The sequence below is a fragment of the Mobula birostris genome, chromosome 29 (genome assembly GCF_030028105.1).
Source record: "Mobula birostris isolate sMobBir1 chromosome 29, sMobBir1.hap1, whole genome shotgun sequence".
NCBI lineage: Eukaryota > Metazoa > Chordata > Chondrichthyes > Myliobatiformes > Myliobatidae > Mobula > Mobula birostris.
In genome coordinates, this window is record NC_092398.1 from 11,573,045 (window position 1) to 11,590,947 (window position 17,903).

Sequence of the window (17,903 nt, forward strand, 5' to 3'; positions counted from 1 at the left end):
GTGTGTGAATTTTCCTTGGACACTCCAGTTCATTCCCATGTTCCCAAGATGTGCAGGTGGAATAAGTAAGTGTTGTAAGTTACCCTTATTGTAAGTGTCTAGTCACGCAGGGGTTCCCAACCTTTTTTATGCCATGGACTAGTACAAGGGGTCCATGGATCCCAGGCTGGGAGAAATCCAGGCAGATGTTATAGAATTATAGAGTCATATGGCATGGAATAATCCCTTCAACCAAGAAACATATCTACCTGAGCTGGTCCTATCTGACTGCTTTGGCCCATATCCCTCTAAGCCTTTCCTGTCTATGTACTTGTCCAAATGTCTTTTAAACATTTTAATTGTACTTTCTACCACCTCCTCAATTCAAAGTTCAAAGTAAATCTATTATCAGAGAACATGTACAGAATCTTGAGATTCATTTTCTGCAGGCGTTCACAGTAAATACAAAAATACAAATAATATTAATAAATAAGCGATAAATATCGAGATCATGAAATGAAGAGTCCTTGAAAGTGAGTCCATAGGTTGTGGTAACAGCTGGGGTGAGTGTGAAGTTATCTCCTCACGCTCAAGAGTCTGATGGTTGAGGGGCAATAATTGTTCCTGAACTTGGTGGTGTGGTTCCTGGGGCTCCTGTACCTCCTTCTTGATGGCAGCAGTGACAAGAGAGCATGGCCTGTGTGGTGAGGGCCCTTAATAATGGATGCTGCTTTCCTGTGACAATGCTCCATGCAGATGGGCTCAGTGGTAGGGAGGGCTTTACCTGTGACAGACTGGGCTGTATCCACATTGGTGCTTCGATACCAGGTCATGTGAAACAACCAGTCAATATACTCTCCACTGTACACCTATAGAAGTTTGTGAAACTTAGATGATGGCTGCAGAATCTGCGCAAACTTCTAAGAAAGTAGAGGTTCTGCCGTGCTGTCTTTGCAATGGCGCCTAGGTGCTGGATCCGGGGCAGATCCTCTGAAATGATAACACCGAGGAATTTAAAGATGCTGACCCCCTTCACCTCTGATCCCCGATGAAGACTGGCTCATGATCCTCTGGTTTCCTCCTTCTGTAGATAATAGTCAGCTCCTTGGACTTGCTGACGTTGAGTGAGAGATTGTTGTTGTGGCATCGCCCAACTGGATTTTCAGTCTTCCTCATGTATGCTGATTGGTCACCACCTTGGATTTGGCCAATATAAAGTGAGTAGAGTAAAAGGCTAAGCACACAGCCTTGTGGTGCACCTGTGCCGATGGAGACTGTGGAGGAGATACTGTTGCCAATCTGAACTGACTGAGATCTGCAAGTGAGGAAATCGAGGATCCAATTGTACAAAGAAAAGTCTTAGTTTTAGTTTTGAGGGGATAGTGGTATTGAATGCTGAGCTCTAGTTAATAAAGAACATCGGAACATATGCCCTCAACCTTATCCAGATATTCCAGGGTTGAGTGGAAACCCAATGAAATGGCATCTGTTGTTGACCTGTTCCAACAATAGGCAAATTGGAGTGGATCCAAGTTGCTCCTCATCACCAACCTCTCAAAACACTTCGTCACAGTGGGTTTAAATGCTACTGGACGATACTGACTGAGGCACTGGTATAATTGAAGTCTTGAGGCAGGATAGTACCTGGGGTTTCCAAAGTAAGAGGTTAAAAATTTCAATGACCACTCCAGCCAGTTGATCAGCTCAAATCTTTAGTACCCAGACAAGTACCTTGTCTGGGCCAGATGCTTTCTGTGGGTACACCCTCCTAAAGGATACTCTCATGTCGGCCTTAGAGACTGAAATCACAGGGTCATCAGAGGCCTTGGGAATTTGTGACGATCCCTCCATATTTTGACCGTCAAAGTGAACATAGAAAGCATTGAGCTCATCTGGGAGTGTAACCTCGTCACCTGTGCCCCTTAGTCTCTCCCTGTAGGAGGTGACTCTATGATCATCTGAGAAATATTTTTGCCTCACAATTTTTTTAAAAAAGGGTTATTTTTAGCTTTTTTTAAATAAGCTTTTTACAGATTGGAAACTTGGATTGACCAAAATTTGAGAACATGGAGACAGACAATTTTTCAATGGCGTTATATTCTTAAAAGTATACAGGCCTTTCCCAAGTTCTAAACAACTGACTTATAGACAGTTGTGCTTTACAAACAAGGGCTGATAAGTGTTAAATTCAAATGAAAATCAGTCTTAGAAAATTTGTTTATATCTAACCTCCCTGTAGCAATTGGGCTCATTGTCTCTTAAACATGGGCTTCTCATCTCACAGCGGGAGCCACTTAAGAGATGGTTTGCAAGCTGGCTTGTGCAATGAAACTTTGTTAAACTACGTAGCTCTGCTGAACATTGATTTCAAGCCCATTGAAAATCAGCCTTTGAGTTTGGGACATCTGAGGGGAAAAAATTGAAATTAACAACCTTCTTGGCTTGTCTGCTCCATTTTACGATTTCAAGTCTGTTTATTAACAAAATCTCTTTGGTAGAAAAGGTGTCAAGATAAATTTTAATTGAGTGTATTTTTTAATGATGGTTAAGGCTATAAATCAAAATTTCAGTTTGGCTAACCTCTCCTTATAACTCAGGCCCTCAAGTCCTGGCAGTATCTTTATAAATCTTCTCCACGCTCTTTCCAACTTAATGATGCCTTGCCTATAAAAGAGCAACCAAAACTTTACACGGTATTCCAGGCATAGTCTCACCAACAGCTTGTACAACTGCGACATAATATCAAGTCGTTTATTGTCATTTATCTATATACGTGTGTATAACCATATAATGTACATAGAAACTTGATGTTTCTTTGAACCAGGGTATAAAGCACAGTAATACACATAACATCACAATAACTTACCAAGGTGAGGATAAAATCTACAGAATGGTCACACATAAGTAACAAACTAAAGTGCATTAATATTAAATATTGTACAGTAGAAAACAGATCAGCCAGTGACACTTTGAGTGCGATGGAGCAGGGAGTTCAGAAGCCTAATAGCCCGAGGGAAGAAACTGTTCCCCATACTGGCCGTTCCTTATGCATCGGAGTCTCCTGCCTGATGGTAGAAAGTCAAAGAGGATGCTGGATGGATGGGTGGGATCCGTGATAATACTAAGGGCCCTACATACATAGCGCTCCTGATAAATGTCCCCAGTGGTGATCCTCTCAGCTGTTCTCACAGTCCTTTGTAGGGATTTCTGGTACAGTGCTCAACTGCTGCCATACCAGATAGCGATGCAACTTGTCAAGATGCTGTCATTGGTGCTCCTGTAAAATTCATTGAAGATGGGAGTGGGGGCCTGGCTTGCCTCAATCGCCTGAGGAAGTGGAGGTGCTGCTGTGCCTTCTAAACTCAGTGCCCTGACTGATGAAGGTCAGATCCCTTCTTCACAACACTCTCTACCTGGGTTGACTTTTAGGGAACAATGTACTTGCTTCCCTGGGTCCTTCTGTTCAATCACATTACCCGGGCCTGATAGAGTAAAACTATGATAAACCACTATCCAAACATTCAGGTTGGAGGAACAACACCTTATATTCCGTCTGGGTAGCCTCCAACCTGATGGCATGAACATTGACTTCTCTAACTTCCGCTAATGCCCCACCTCCCCCTCGTACCCCATCCGTTATTTATTTATATACACACATTCTTTCTCTCTCTCTCCTTTTTCTCCCTCTGTCCCTCGGACTATACCCCTTGCCCATCCTCTGGGGTTCCCCCCCCGCCCTTTTCTTTCTCCCTGGGCCTCCTGGCCCACGATCCTCTCATATCCCTTTTGCCGATCAACTGTCCAGCTCTTGGCTCCATCCCTCCCCCTCCTGTCTTCTCCTATCATTTCAGATCTCCCCCTTCCCCCTCCCACTTTCAAATCTCTTACTAGCCCTTCTTTCAGTTAGTCCTGACAAAGGGTCTCGGCCCGATATGTCGACTGTACCTCTTCCTAGAGATGCTGCCCGGCCTGCTGCGTTCACCAGCAACTTTGATGTATGTTGCTTGAATTTCCAGCATCTGCAAAATTCCTCGTGTTTGTGTATCCAAGCATTCTGATGGTTTGACCGTGAATTTAAAGTGTGTCTGAGTATTAATATACATTTGTAATAAAATCTAATAATCTGCAGCACTTCACATGTGAATCCATCAGGGTTGCTCACTGTATCCCATGCCTCTGTTGTGACCTCCTCTACCTCAGTGAGACCTGACACATATTGGGGGATCGCTTTGTCAAACACCTTCGCTCTGTCCACCATAACAGCCAGGATCTCCCGAGGGCAGCCATTTTAATTGCTCTTCATGCTCCCTTATTCTTCCCATTCCGATGTGTCTGTCCATGGCTGCCTCTACAATCACACTGAGGACAGATGCAGGTTGGAGGAACAACACATCATATTCCATCATGGCGTCAGCATCGATTTTTCTAACTCCTGGTAACCATTGTCCTCTGCTCCCCCTCCACTTTTGCTTTCCCTTTCCCCTCTTACCCCATTTACCCCTTCTCGTTTTCCTCCCCTTCCCTCATGAGGCCTGCCAATCACTTCACACTCCTCTGGTTTCCAACCTCCTCCTTTAACTCTTTGACTCTTCACCTATCTCCTCCCAGCATCTCACATTATTCCCTCCCCCCCCCCCAACTTTCTACCTCCCACACCTCACCTGGATTTACCAGCTCGTGCTCCTCCCCTTCCTCACTCTTTGATCCTGGCTTCTGTCCTCTTTCTTGGCCTGAAATGTTGGTTGTTCATTTCCTTCGTTGTTGCTGCTTAGACTTCCTGAATTCCTCTAGAGTGTGTGTATTGGTATTGCTCCAGATTTCCAGGATCTTTTACCTACCTCTCCTGAATCCAATAACCTGTAAAGTCTGTTGCAGAGTAACATAGTTTTGATGTAGCTGGCAAAATCTAGGCAAATCAACGACTGAGGAAAAATGAAGTTAATTATTTAAAGAAGAAGAGGGAGTTGTATGACATGTATAGGAAACAGGGAGTAAATAAGGTGCTTGAGGAGTATAAGAAGTGCAAGAAAAGAAATCAGGAGGGCTAAAAGAAGACATGAGGTTGCCTTGGCAATCAAAGTGAAGGATAATCCAAAGAGCTTTTACAGGTATATTAAGAACAAAAGGACTGTAAGGGATAAAATTGGTCCTCTTGAAGATCAGAGTGGTCGGCTATGTGCGGAACCAAAGGAAATGGGGGAGATCTTAAATAGGTTTTTTGCATCTGTATTTACTAAGGAAACTGGCATGAAGTCTATGGTGTTAAGGGAAATTAGTAATGAGATCATGGAAAATGTACAGATTGAAAAAGAGGAGGCGCTTGCTGTCTTGAGGAAAATTAAAGTGGATAAATCCCTGAGACCTGACAGGGTGTTCCCTCGGACCTTGAAGGAGACTAGTGCTGAAATTGCAGGGGCGCTGGCAGAAATATTTAAAATGTCGCTGTCTACAGGTGAGGTGCTGCAGGATTGGAGAGTGGCTCATGTTGTTCCGTTGTTTAAAAAATGATCGAAAAGTAACCCGGGAAATTATAGGCCGGTAAGTTTAACGTCGGTAGTAGGTAAGTTATTGGAGGGAGTACTAAGAGACAGAATCTACAAGCATTTGGATAGACAGGGACTTATTAGGGAGAGTCAACATGGCTTTGTGCGTGGTAGGTCATGTTTGACCAATCTATTGGAGTTTTTCGACGAGGTTACCAGGAAAGTGGATGAAGGGAAGGCAGTGGATATTGTCTACATGGACTTCAGTAAGGCCTTTGACAAGGTCCCGCATGGGAGGTTAGTTAGGAAAATTCAGTTGCTAGGTATACATGGAGAGGTGGTAAATTGGATTAGACATTGGCTCAATGGTAGAAGCCAAAGAGTGGTAGTAGAGAATTGCTCCTCCGAGTGGAGGCCTGTGACTAGTGGTGTGCCACAGGGATCAGTGCTGGGTCCATTGTTATTTGTCATCAATATCAATGATCTGGATGATAATGTGGTAAATTGGATCAGCAAATTTGCTGATGATACAAAGATTGGAGGTGTAGTAGACAGTGAGGAAGGTTTTCAGAGCCTGCAGAGGGACTTGGACCAGCTGGAAAAATGGGCTGAAAAGTGGCAGATGGAGTTTAATACAGATAAGTGTGAGGTATTGCACGTTGGAAGGACAAACCAAGGTAGAACATACAGGGTTAATGGTAAGGCACTGAGGAGTGCAGTAGAACAGAAGGATCTGGGAATACAGATACAAAATTCCCTAAAAGTGGCGTCGCAGGTAGATAGGGTTGTAAAGAGAGCTTTTGGTACATTGGCCTTTATTAATCAAAGTACTGAGTTTAAGAGCTGGAATGTTATGATGAGGTTGTATGAGGCATTGATGAGGCCGCATCTGGAGTAATGTGTTCAGTTTTGGTCACCAAATTACAGGAAGGATATAAATAAGGTTGAAAGAGTGCAGAGAAGGTTTACAAGGATGTTGCCGGGACTTGAGAAACTCAGTTACAGAGAAAGGTTGAATAGGTTAGGACTTTATTCCCTGCGTAGAAGAATGAGGGGAGATTTATAGAGGTATATAAAATTATGATGGGTATAGATAGAGTGAATGCAAGCAGGCTTTTTCCACTGAGGCAAGGAGAGAAAAAATCCAGAGGGCATGGGTTAAGGGTGAGGGGGGAAAAGTTTAAAGGGAACATTGGGGGGGGGCTTCTTCACACACAGAGTGGTGGGAGTATGGAATGAGCTGCCAGACGAGGTGGTAAATGCGGGTTCTTTTTTAACACTTAAGAATAAATTGGACAGATACATGGATGGGAGGTGTATGGAGGGATATGGTCTGTGTGCAGGTCAGTGGGACTAGGCAGAAAATGGTTCAGCACAGCCAAGAAGGGCCAGAAGGCCTGTTTCTGTGCTGTAGTTTTTCTATGGTTTCTATTTAAGTACAGTCGTAGAGTCATTTCTCTGTACATCACAGAAACAGGCCCTCTGAAATTGAAGTTGAACTTGCATGCACCACTTGCACTGGCAGCTCGTTCTTCACTCAGAGGGTCATGAGAGTTGCCGCTCAGGTTCCCGTTAACTTTTCACCTTTCACCCTTTACCCATGATCTCTGGTTGTAGTTCCGGCCAGCCTCAGTGGAAAAAGCCTGCTTGTATGTACCCTTCTGCTTTATTGGTTTAAAGCAAAGCTAAATCATAAACATTCTCTTTTCATTTGTTTTCAAAATGGTTAAGAAACATCTATATAAAAATGGGAGTTATTATAGGATGTTGTGTACATCAGAAATGTTTTCTCTTCTGTTCACATTTGCTATGTACAATGCAAGCTTAAAAAAAATCTCAATGTAATGTACAGGTTTATATTGATTAAACTTAATAAACACGTTGAAATAGAGAATGGGCAGAGAGGAGTTCTAAAATATCTCAGGATTTTATTTGAGACAGCTTCTGTTTTCTTGACCAGTAAGTATATTTAATCCCACATCCTTACAGGAAGAATTAAGGTTTCAGCTTTCACCTAGAATGGGTAAAAGAGTGGCAGCAGGAGTGCAGCAAGGGTACGTGTAATTGAAAGAGCAAGAAAGAGATGTAAAACAAAGGAAAAAAAAATGTGAGTAGGAAAGAGACAGCGCCGGCTTCAGGAAGAAAGAAAAAGCTTTGAGATGCAGGAGTAGTGGTTTAAGGACGGCAAGTTACCTCTGTTTATTTCCGTCCCTGTTTGCAGCCTGTAATTCAGCTGGCTACTCCTGCAGTGTTGATCAGTGTCAAAAAGAAGCCAAAGTAAATCCACTGCGATTCAATGTTGTAAAAGAATAAAATATGAAAACTCCCAAGGGGTGGGGGGTGGGTGAATACTTTATATAGGCACTGTGCATTTCTACAAGGAGGAGCATTCACCGTGGCATCAAGAACTTCAAAGTCACATATTAGGAGCACCCAAATGCTCTGTGTAAGCATCAGAAAGAGCTCACCCACAAGCTGGTACAACCCTGCTGTGTCAGACACCATCTGGAATATTTGTGGGTCCCCATATTAGTGTCATTTGCCACCTTGGAATTGGCCTTTTTGTTAAAACTGGTACGTAACTGAAACGCTTCGAATTTTTCCTTTTATTTTTCTCTGTCTTTAAATATGCTTTTAGTTAATTTTTAATTTAGCTTCATTGTGATAGTTCTTAAAAAAACACAGGCTAAGACTAAGTTAAAACCTGTTGAAAGAGTATAAAAACACATAAATAAGAAACGTTGCCTGCATGTATTTCAACACTTTCTGGTTTTATTCTTGCCTGGACGTTCCTGGACGTTGATTATTGTAATGATCCAGTACTGGCAACATTGTCATGAATCTCCTTTGCACATCCTTGTGTTGTAGTATTCTTTCTGTAGCACAGAGACCAGAAATGCATGCAGTAGCTCACCTCCTCCCCCACCCCATCCCGCTTTCCGCAGGGATCGCTCCCTCTACTATTCCCTTGTCCGTTCGTCCTTCCCAGTAATCTCCTGTCGAGGCACTTATTCCTGCAAGCAGTCTAAATGCTATACTTGCTCGTTTACCTCCTCTCTCACCTCCATTTAGGGCCCAAAGCAGTCCTTCCAGGTGAGGCAACACTTCACTTGCAAATCTGCTCGGGACATCTATTGTATCCAGTGCTCCTGATGCGGCCTCATATACCATTGGTGAAACCCATTGTAAATTGGGGGGGATTACTTCCTCGAGCACCCCCACACCACCCATAGGTGGGACTTGTTGGTGGCCAAACATTTTAATTCCCATTTCCATTCCTGTTCCACCGTGTTGGTCCATGGCTGCCTCTTGTGCCAGGATGAGGCCACCCTCAGGGTGGAGGAGCAAAACCTTGTATTCCGTCTGGGTAGCCTCCAACCTGATGGCGTGAATATCGATTTCTCCTTCCGGTAAACAACTCCCCCCCCCCCCCCCCGACTTCCTCTATTCCCATTCTGATCTTTTTACTTCTCAACTGCCTATTACCACCTCCTGGGTCCTTTCCTCCTTCCCTTTCTTCTGTGGTCCACTCTCCTGTCCTACTAGATTCCTTCTTCTCCAGCCCTTACTCACCCACCTGACTTCACCTAATACTCTTCCAGCTAGCTTCTCCCCCCCCCCCCCCCCCCAACCTTGCACTTTTTATTCTGGCATCTTCCCCCTTCCTTCTTAGTTCTGAAGAGGGGTCTTGGCCCAAAACGTTGGCAGTATATTCTTTTCCATAAATGCTGCCTGACCTGCTGAGTTCCTCCAGCATTTATTGTGTGTTGCTGCACTACTTAAGTTATGGCTCGACCACTGTTTAATATAGATCTTCATAACCTTGAACACTAGAGGGAATTTGCTAATATACCTTCTCAGCCACCTTTTCTAACTCTCTTGGGAGTTTGGAATGACACTTCAAAAAGTTCCTTTATACTACTTTTTCACCATCCATCATATACTCCCTTGCTTTGGTTTTCCCTCTGCCATATATGACCATAAGACCATAAAACATAGGAGCAGAATAAGGCCTTTCAGCCCATTGAGTCTGCTCTGCTATTTCATCCATGGCTGATCCATTTCCCTCTCAGCCCCAACCTCCTGCCTTCTCCCTGTATCCCTTCATGCCTCGACTAATCAAGAATCTATCAACCTTTCCCTTAGATATACCCAATGACTTGGCTTCCACAGTCACCTGTGGCAACGAATTCCACAGATTCACCACCCTCTGGTTAAAGAAATTCGTCCTCACCTCCGTTCTGAAAGGACACCCCTCTAATCTGAGGCTGTGTCCTCTGGTCTTAGACTCCCCCACTGTAGGAAACATCCTCTCCACATCCACTCTTTCGAGGTGTCATTTTCCTTTCATCAACTCAGCCAGTTTTGGTACCTTAGGAGTAATTGATAAACCATGCAGCCACTGAACCTTTTGTTATTCCATTTGGTTGCCATTGTTTTATATGAGACTTGTCAAGTGGCTTCTGAAAGTTTCAAAAAATATTACCAACTTCCTACTTTCATGTGACACTCTTACATATTAAAAGAGGAGAGGGGGAGAAGATACTCTGGATATATGTGATTATTTGGTGGGGATTCTTTCCACAAAAAATTGAAAATAACTATCTGTGCTTCAATTTTTTTTTGCCTTGTCTCACAGAGAATGTTTTATTAATGTAGATTCATTTGAATTCACAGGAGTTTCCAGCTGACATGTATTCAGTGAATTAGCTATTATGGCCCTGTGATTAACTTGATATCAGATGAGGCAAATTGTGTATCTTGACCTTGATTCTGGGGAAATGTTTAGAATTGGACTTGCACATGGCAGTTGACCTTGTTATTTCAGTTCTTGCAGTTGTTTATAGAATGTGTAATGCTTTGTAATTGGTTAAATGATCTTTCCAGGCTTAACCTTAACGCAGACTCCACTTTTTCATTCTGTGCATTAATATTGGCTTCTCCCATGTAATTTGATAATGAACTAAATCTGTAGTTTGCTCCTTCTGTTACAGATAATCTGTGATGACAATACATAAGGCTCGTGATTTTCTGACAAACCTCATCTTTGAAGAAAAAGTCGTGTCACTGTCTTGAGCTGTGAAGGGGAGGAAAACACAGGTGCTCAACTTTAATGGAAGGTCCACGGGGCTCGCAGGAACAGCCTGTAAGTGTCTACATAAGCAATTACTTGACGGACGTTTCAATATGTGTTTTGTTAAACTGAGGATCGCTCAGGGACCCAGTTTATAGTTCATTTATTGGATACTACTGTTCAGCAGACACTCACACAACTTCAAAGGAAACAGACTGCAGATGCTGGAATCCGAAGCAATGAACAAGCTGTGGAAGAACTCAGTGGGTCAAGCAGCATCTGTGGGAGGAAAGAAATTATCGACATTTTGTGTCAGAGCCCCGCATGAGGCCTGATGCAGAGTTTCAACCCAAAATGTTAAGAATTCCTATCCTCCGATAGGTGGTGCTTGACCTGCTGAGCTCTTCGACAGATTGCTTGTTGCACATAATTTCGAAGTCTCTTTCAGCTGTCGATACAATAATGTAAGATAATGGATACGCTCGTTCTTATCTCCTCTGCCTCTCTTTGATCTCCTTCCCCTTTTTCCCATTTTGGGTGAGTGTGTGACTAATTAACAAAGTTAAAATTTGCTATGTAGAAGACAGTGAAATCTTTATTGGCATTCCATCAATATAATGCCAGGGACAGAAAACAGTGGCTCTGAAGAATGAACCAGAGCTATCGTGATTATTGACCTAAACAAAGGCTATTGAAAGTACAGGAAATGCAAGCAGCCAGTTACTCTGTGATCCTCGAAATCTATTAGAATAAAAAAAATCACAGGTCATTCAACCCATGCTTGGACTGATGCTCCACTTGAGCCTGTCTCATTCTGCCTTTTTTAACAGTCAGCAAGGGCAGAGACCAACAGCTCGCTGTTTCAGTGTCACATCTTATAGTTGAGAGATCAGATCCTCACCACTCTGGTTAAAAAGTTTGTTCTGAAATTTGTTCAATTCTTAAAGTGATTGTATTATATTCATGACATTGGTTTATAACACATTAGCAGCTAGATGGTGAGCAGTAGGAGGGTGAGAGGGGTTGGAGCAGATGAGATTAAGTTGCTGCTTGTGTGTGAGAGGGGCAAGTGGTGGCTTTGGGGTTTAATGTTTTCTGTCATTCATTCTCTGGGTTTTTTTCTCTCTGCTTCGTGGATGTCTGTGAAGAGTAAGAATTTCAGGCTGTATATTGTATACATTCTCTGATTAGTAAATTGAACCAATGATTGCAGATGACTCAAAGCTGGATGGCAGTGTGAAATGTGAGGAGGATCTTATGAGAATGCAGGTTGACTTGGGTTGGGTGAGTGGGCAGGTGCATGGCAGAGCAGTTTAATGTTGATAAATGTGAGGTTATCCACTTTGGTGGCAAGAACAGGAATGCAGATTACTATCTGAATGGTGTCAAGTTAGGAAAAGGGGAAGTACAACGAGATCTAGGTGACCTTGTTCATCAGTCACTGAAAGTAAGCATGCAGGTACTGCAGGCAGTGAAGAAAGCTGATGGCATGTTGGCCTTCGTAACAAGGGGAGTTGAGTATAGGAGCAAAGAGGTCCTTCTGCAGTTGTACAGGGCCCTGGTGAGACCACACCTGGAGTATTGTGTACAGGTTTGGTCTCCAAATTTGAGGAAGGACATTCTAGCTATTGAGGGAGTGCAGCGTAGGTTCACAAGGTTAATTCCTGGGATGGTGGGACTGTCATATTTTGAAAGATTGGAGTGACTGGGCTTGTATACGCTGGAATTTAGAAGGATGAGAGGGGATCTGATTGAAATATATAAGATTATTAAGGGATTGGACACGCTGGAGGCAGGAAGCATGTTCCCGCTGAGGGGTGAGTCCAGAACCAGAGGCCATAGTGTATGAATAAGGGGTAGGCCATTTAGACTGGAGTTGAGGAAAAACTTTTTCACCCGGAGAGTGGTGGATATGTGGAATGCTCTGCCCCAGAAGGCAGTGGAGGCCAAGTCTCTGGATGTTTTCAAGAAAGAGATGGATAGAGCTCTTAAAGATAGCGGAATCAAAGGTTATGGGGATAAGGCAGGAACTGGATACTGATTGTGGATGATCAGCCATGATCACAGTGAATGGCGGTGCTGGCTCGAAGGGCCGAATAGCCTACTCCTGCACGTATTGCTGAGGATGTTCTACGAGTCTGTGGTGGCCAGTGCGATCATGTTTGCTATTGTGTGCTGGAGCAGCAGACTGAGGGTAGCAGACACCAACAGAATCAACAAAATCATTCGTAAGGCCAGTGATGTTGTGGGGATGGAACTGGACTCTCTGACGGTGGTGTCTGAAAAGATGATGCTGTCCAAGTTGCATGCCATCTTGGACAATGTCTCCCATCCACCACATAATGGACTGGTTGGGCACAGGAGTACATTCAGCCAGAGACTCATTCCACTGAGATGCAACACAGAGCATCATAGGAAGTCATTCCTGCCTGTGGCCATCAAATTTTACAACTCCTCCCTTGGAGGGTCAGACACCCTGAGCCAATAGGCTGGTCCTGGACTTATTTCATAATTTACTGGCATAATTTACATATTGCTATTTAATTATTTATGGTTTTATCACTATTTAATTATTTAAGGTGCGACTGAAATGAAAACCAATTTTCCTTGGGATCAATAAAGTATGACTATGACTATTGTCTATTGTCTATTAAAAAGGCTGGAAACATGGAATGCAAACATCCTTTTCACTGTATCTTGGTACGGTTGACAATAAGCTAATTACAAGTGATGGGGAATATAATCTGTGACTTTTAGCACATGTAAATTTTGATGACCACTATTTATTGTGTTCGCTTTTCATTTTTTGAAGGTAAAAAAAATACGCCATGATTTGGACACAACAGATGAGCAAAGATTAAGGTTGGTGTGTATGTACAGTAAATGATTTAATTCATGTCTGTCGGTTAGCACGGCGCTTTACAGTACAGGCAACCCGGGCTGAATTCCCGCCGCTGCCTGTAAGGAGTTTGTACGTTCTTCCGGCGACCACGTGGGTTTCCTCCGGGTGCTCCGGTTTCCTCCCACAGTCCAAGGAGATACCAGTTAGTAGGGTAACTGGTCACTGTAAATTGTCCTGTGATTAGACTAGGATTAAATTGAGGGATTGCTGGGCAGCGCGGCTCAAAGGGTCAGAAGGGCCTGTTCCACACTGTATATCAATAAATGAATGAATAAATAAATACTGCAGAACAAGTGAGTGAAGCTGGTTAGCTTGCCTTCACCCAGTTAATTGGCCAATTGTAAATATTTTGTTTCTTAGTGAATCAGCAAGTGTGGTCTCTATTCTGCTATATGTGGAAGACCAAGTTTTAAGTAACCCAATTTGATGCAAGATGGTGTTCCCACCTCAGAATCGAAAGGCTTTGATCCCAGTAAGCAAGTTTAGAATTGCATTTGTTGAACTAATAAAAGACCTTGTTACAGGAACTGCCTAGACTGTGTGAAAGAAGTGGGTTGCATTGCCTGCTGTTAAAAATGAAGAGGGGTTTAGTGAAAATACTCATAACTTTTTAATTATCCAAAACCAAAAGGATCAAGGTGTTATTACTAAGTGATGTAGATTCTATGAGGTGCTGGTTCCAATGTATGAAACTACGTATATGTATATATATGTCTGGGAGAGGGAGGGTCATTCACAAACAGTCCTTTTACCATTAGGGTTATATCTTTATTTATTCCAAATCTGTAGCGTACTATGCCTTGGCATGTCAAGTGCTTATCCAGATGCTGCTTAAACAATGCGAGAATACCTGCCTCCACCACTTTCTCAGGCAGTGTGTTCCAGATTTCAGCCTCTCGAGCATGGGGGGAAAATAATCTTCTTTGGTGCCCAGTAAATATCTTATTACTTGAATTCAACTTCTGCCTTCTGGTTTTAGACAACATTGTCATGAGGCAAAGTTTAGAGTCATAGTCATATGTTTAAAAAAGACGGTACAGCACAGAAACAGGCCCTTCAGCCCATCTATCCATGCTGAACTATTTAAACTGACTCATCCCATGGATCTGCACCGGAACCATAGCTCTTCAGACCCCTACCAGCTATGTACCTAAGCAAGCTTCTCTTAGATGTTGAAATTGAGCTCACATGCACCATTTACGCAGGCAGCTCATTTCACCCTCTCACGACCCTCTGAGTGAAGTTTCCCCTTATGTTCCCCTTAAACTTTTCACCTTTCACCCTTAACTTATGACCTCTGGTTTTAGTCTCATCCAATCTCAGTGGAAAAAAGCCTGCTTGCATTTACCCTATCTATACCGCTCATAATTTTGTATACCTCTATCAAATCTCCCCTCAATCTTCTATGTTCCAAGGAATAAAGTCCTAACCTACTCAATCTTTCCTTATAACTCAGGTCCTCCAGTCCCGGCAACATCCTTGTAAATTTTCTCTCTACTCCTTCAACCTTATTTACATATTTCCTGTCGGCAAGATATTTTCTTAGTATCTACCCTATCTATGCCCCTCATAATTCTGTATACCCCCAGCTTGTTGCCCCCACCCCCAACTTCATCTGTTCCAATCTGACTTTCCACCTAGCTGAACATTCTGTCCCAGGCAATGCCTTGGTGAATCCTCTCTAAGCTCTGTCCATTAAAATAATGCCCTTTATATAGTGTGCGCATAAATTTCCAGCTGTGCCCTACCAAAGCATTTATAAAGTTGTGCCAAGGTCTACCTGTTCTTATATTTCATGCCTTGGTTAATGAAGTTAAGCACCTTGTATATGTTCATCACCAAGCTGTTCACATGTTACCACCTTCAGGAATCTTTAGGCTTGTACACCAAGGTCCCTTTGATCTCTCAGTCCTCCCTGCTGTTCATAGTACATGGTCTAAGTCCTTATTAGTGCAACCCCCACCCCAAAATATATCACCTCACTTTATTTATCATTTCTTTTTCAATAAGCCTGCTAAGTAGCTTGTTTGTCTTCAAATTTAAGTTTATGGTCATTCAAACATACATGAATACAGCCAAGCAAAACAGCATTACTTCAGGGCCAAGGTGCAAAACACAGTACCAACAGTCATTCACAGCACAAGGCACATATGGCACATATAAGTTAGCAAGCACATATTAAGATATCAGTAAAATACATGCACACTAAAAATATAATCCAAGACCCCAAGTCCATGAATGTTACAGCAGTCTGCAGTTGAACACAATATAGCTTGTCTTCTGCCAAGCAAACATCGGGGGGCAGCACTGACTCAAGCTTGGATGCCACGCCACACCGCCTCTGGTGGAGCGCATCAACTCCGCCTCTCTCCTGGGTGGCCACAGACAGGTGAAATGCGGCTTGAGTCCCAGTCCTAGCTACAACTCAGGCCACCCAGCTCCCCCGCTGTCCGCCCCTGCCATTCGCCAATAAATTGGTGAATATGACTTGCAACATTCTGCATTAACAATGTGAAACAGGGTCTTGCAATCACAAGAAAAGTGACTAAAACGACCACTCACTGTTAGACTGACCACTGCATTGTGCACCACTCCCCCGACAACTCTTTAACACAGGCACCAAGTCCAGCTCCTTCAGTTTCTCCACCAATGCGCAACTCGCTGATGGGGTAGACTTGCAGTACTTTTAAGTTTTCAGTGTTCTGCAGTGTCTTGCGATCGTAAAAAATATGTTTAAAAAAGATGGTAACACCTTTGGTTGACCCTGCGGAAGCAGCTGCAATTGAATGGCTGCCATCTTATATATTGAAGTTCTGTGGACTGATGTATTGAATATATGTACTTACAGCTATAACTGGCATTAACTTACAAACAACATTTAAATAAACATTTTGTTTATGTAAGTATTTGACACAAAATTTATAGTGAGAATTGGTATAGGTTACGTTAATTGCTGACTAAATTAGAAAATGCAGGAAATGGTCAGCAGGTGTAACAGATCTGTGGAAGGAGAAAAAGTTTACATTTCAGGTCAATGACTTACTGAGTATTTCCAGTATTTTCTGCTTTAATCTCAGGATGCAAGGGCCCACTCTTTCAGCATGTTGATTGCTCGAGATCTAATTAATATTGTTACTAAATTGTTCCTTAGCAGAGGAAGAGATCAGACAGAATTTTCACAATTGTTCTTTGTTAAAAGAAAATAGTTGTTAAAGAGGTGGTTCTTAATTATATCCCAGAGTTAGAATGGTAAAGATGAAGAAAAAGGAAAGTTCCCAAGGATAAAAATTTTTCTTGTTTTTCTTCAGATCTAGGGAGCTGCAGAACTTTATGGGTCTGCCAAGTCAAACCAATAGAAACGATAAGCAAAAGTTTGAGGATGGTAGTCAAGCTGTTAATTTAACCGTGCTGAATGAAGCAGAAGGTGAGTTGAACTCCTGCCTACCAAGAGTTTTGGATGACTACCTGTTTAATTTTTGTGAAGGCCTGCATCTCTCTGTCCATTTTCAGCAGGGATCATGATAACTACCCTGTTTTTCTCTCGCACTGCATCCTTCAAAACAAAGACCAAATATTTGCGAAGTATAGAAATGGGCCCTTCACTATGTCATCTGCACTAATTCCATTAATGCCCATCTACACTGATTCCATTTACCCATTAGGACTGTATACCTTGCCTAGATAAGTATCTGTCTCAATGCCTCTTAAATGGACTAATTGTATCTGGTTCCACTATTACTTTTCACTGCACCTTGCAGATAGCAACCACACTGTGTGTTTACTGTGCCTATGAAAAGTATTCAGCCCCCCCCCCGGGAGTTTTCATGTTTTATTGTTTTACAACATTGAATCACAGTGCATTTAATTTGGCTTTTTTGACACTGATCAACAGAAAAAGACTCTTTCGTGTCGAAGTGAAAACCGATCTCTACAAAGTGATCTAAATTAATTACAAATATAAAACACCAAAATAATTGATTGCATAAGTATTCACCCCCTTTAATATGACACACCAAATCATCATTGGTGTAGCCAATTGGTTTTAGAAGTCACATAATTAGTTAAATGTGTGCAGTCAAGGTGTTTCAATTGACTGTAGTAAAAATACACCTGGATCTGGAAGGTCCAACTGCTGGTGAGTCAGTATCCTGGCAAAAACTACACCATGAAGACAAAAGAACACCCCAAGCAACTCCATGAAAAGGTTTTTGAAAGCACAAATCAGGAGATGGATACAAAAAATTTCCAAGTCACTGAATATCCCTTGGTGTACAGTTAAGTCAATCACCAAGAAATGGGAAACAATATGACACAGCTGTAAATCTGCCTAGAGTAAGGTGTCCTCGAAAACGGAATGACTATGCAAGAAGAGGACTAGTGTGGGAGGCCACCAAGAGACCTATGACAACTCTGGAGGAGCTACAAGCTTCAGTGGCTGAGCTAGGAGTGATTGTGCATATAACAA

General features: G+C 42.6%; 1 protein-coding gene across 2 annotated transcripts in view; it reads left to right on the forward strand.

The window, feature by feature from the left end:
• The window catches only part of LOC140190230 (protein phosphatase EYA3-like), a 71,097-nt gene that overhangs the window by 10,286 nt on the left and 42,908 nt on the right, over positions 1 to 17,903 (forward strand). For both annotated transcript variants that reach the window (XM_072246790.1, XM_072246789.1), the window contains exons 2-4: positions 10,457 to 10,608; positions 13,349 to 13,398; positions 16,747 to 16,862. In XM_072246790.1, the coding sequence (XP_072102891.1) occupies positions 10,576 to 10,608; positions 13,349 to 13,398; positions 16,747 to 16,862 (199 nt within the window). In that variant the 5' untranslated portion in view covers positions 10,457 to 10,575. The remainder of the gene's footprint in view (positions 1 to 10,456; positions 10,609 to 13,348; positions 13,399 to 16,746; positions 16,863 to 17,903) is intronic.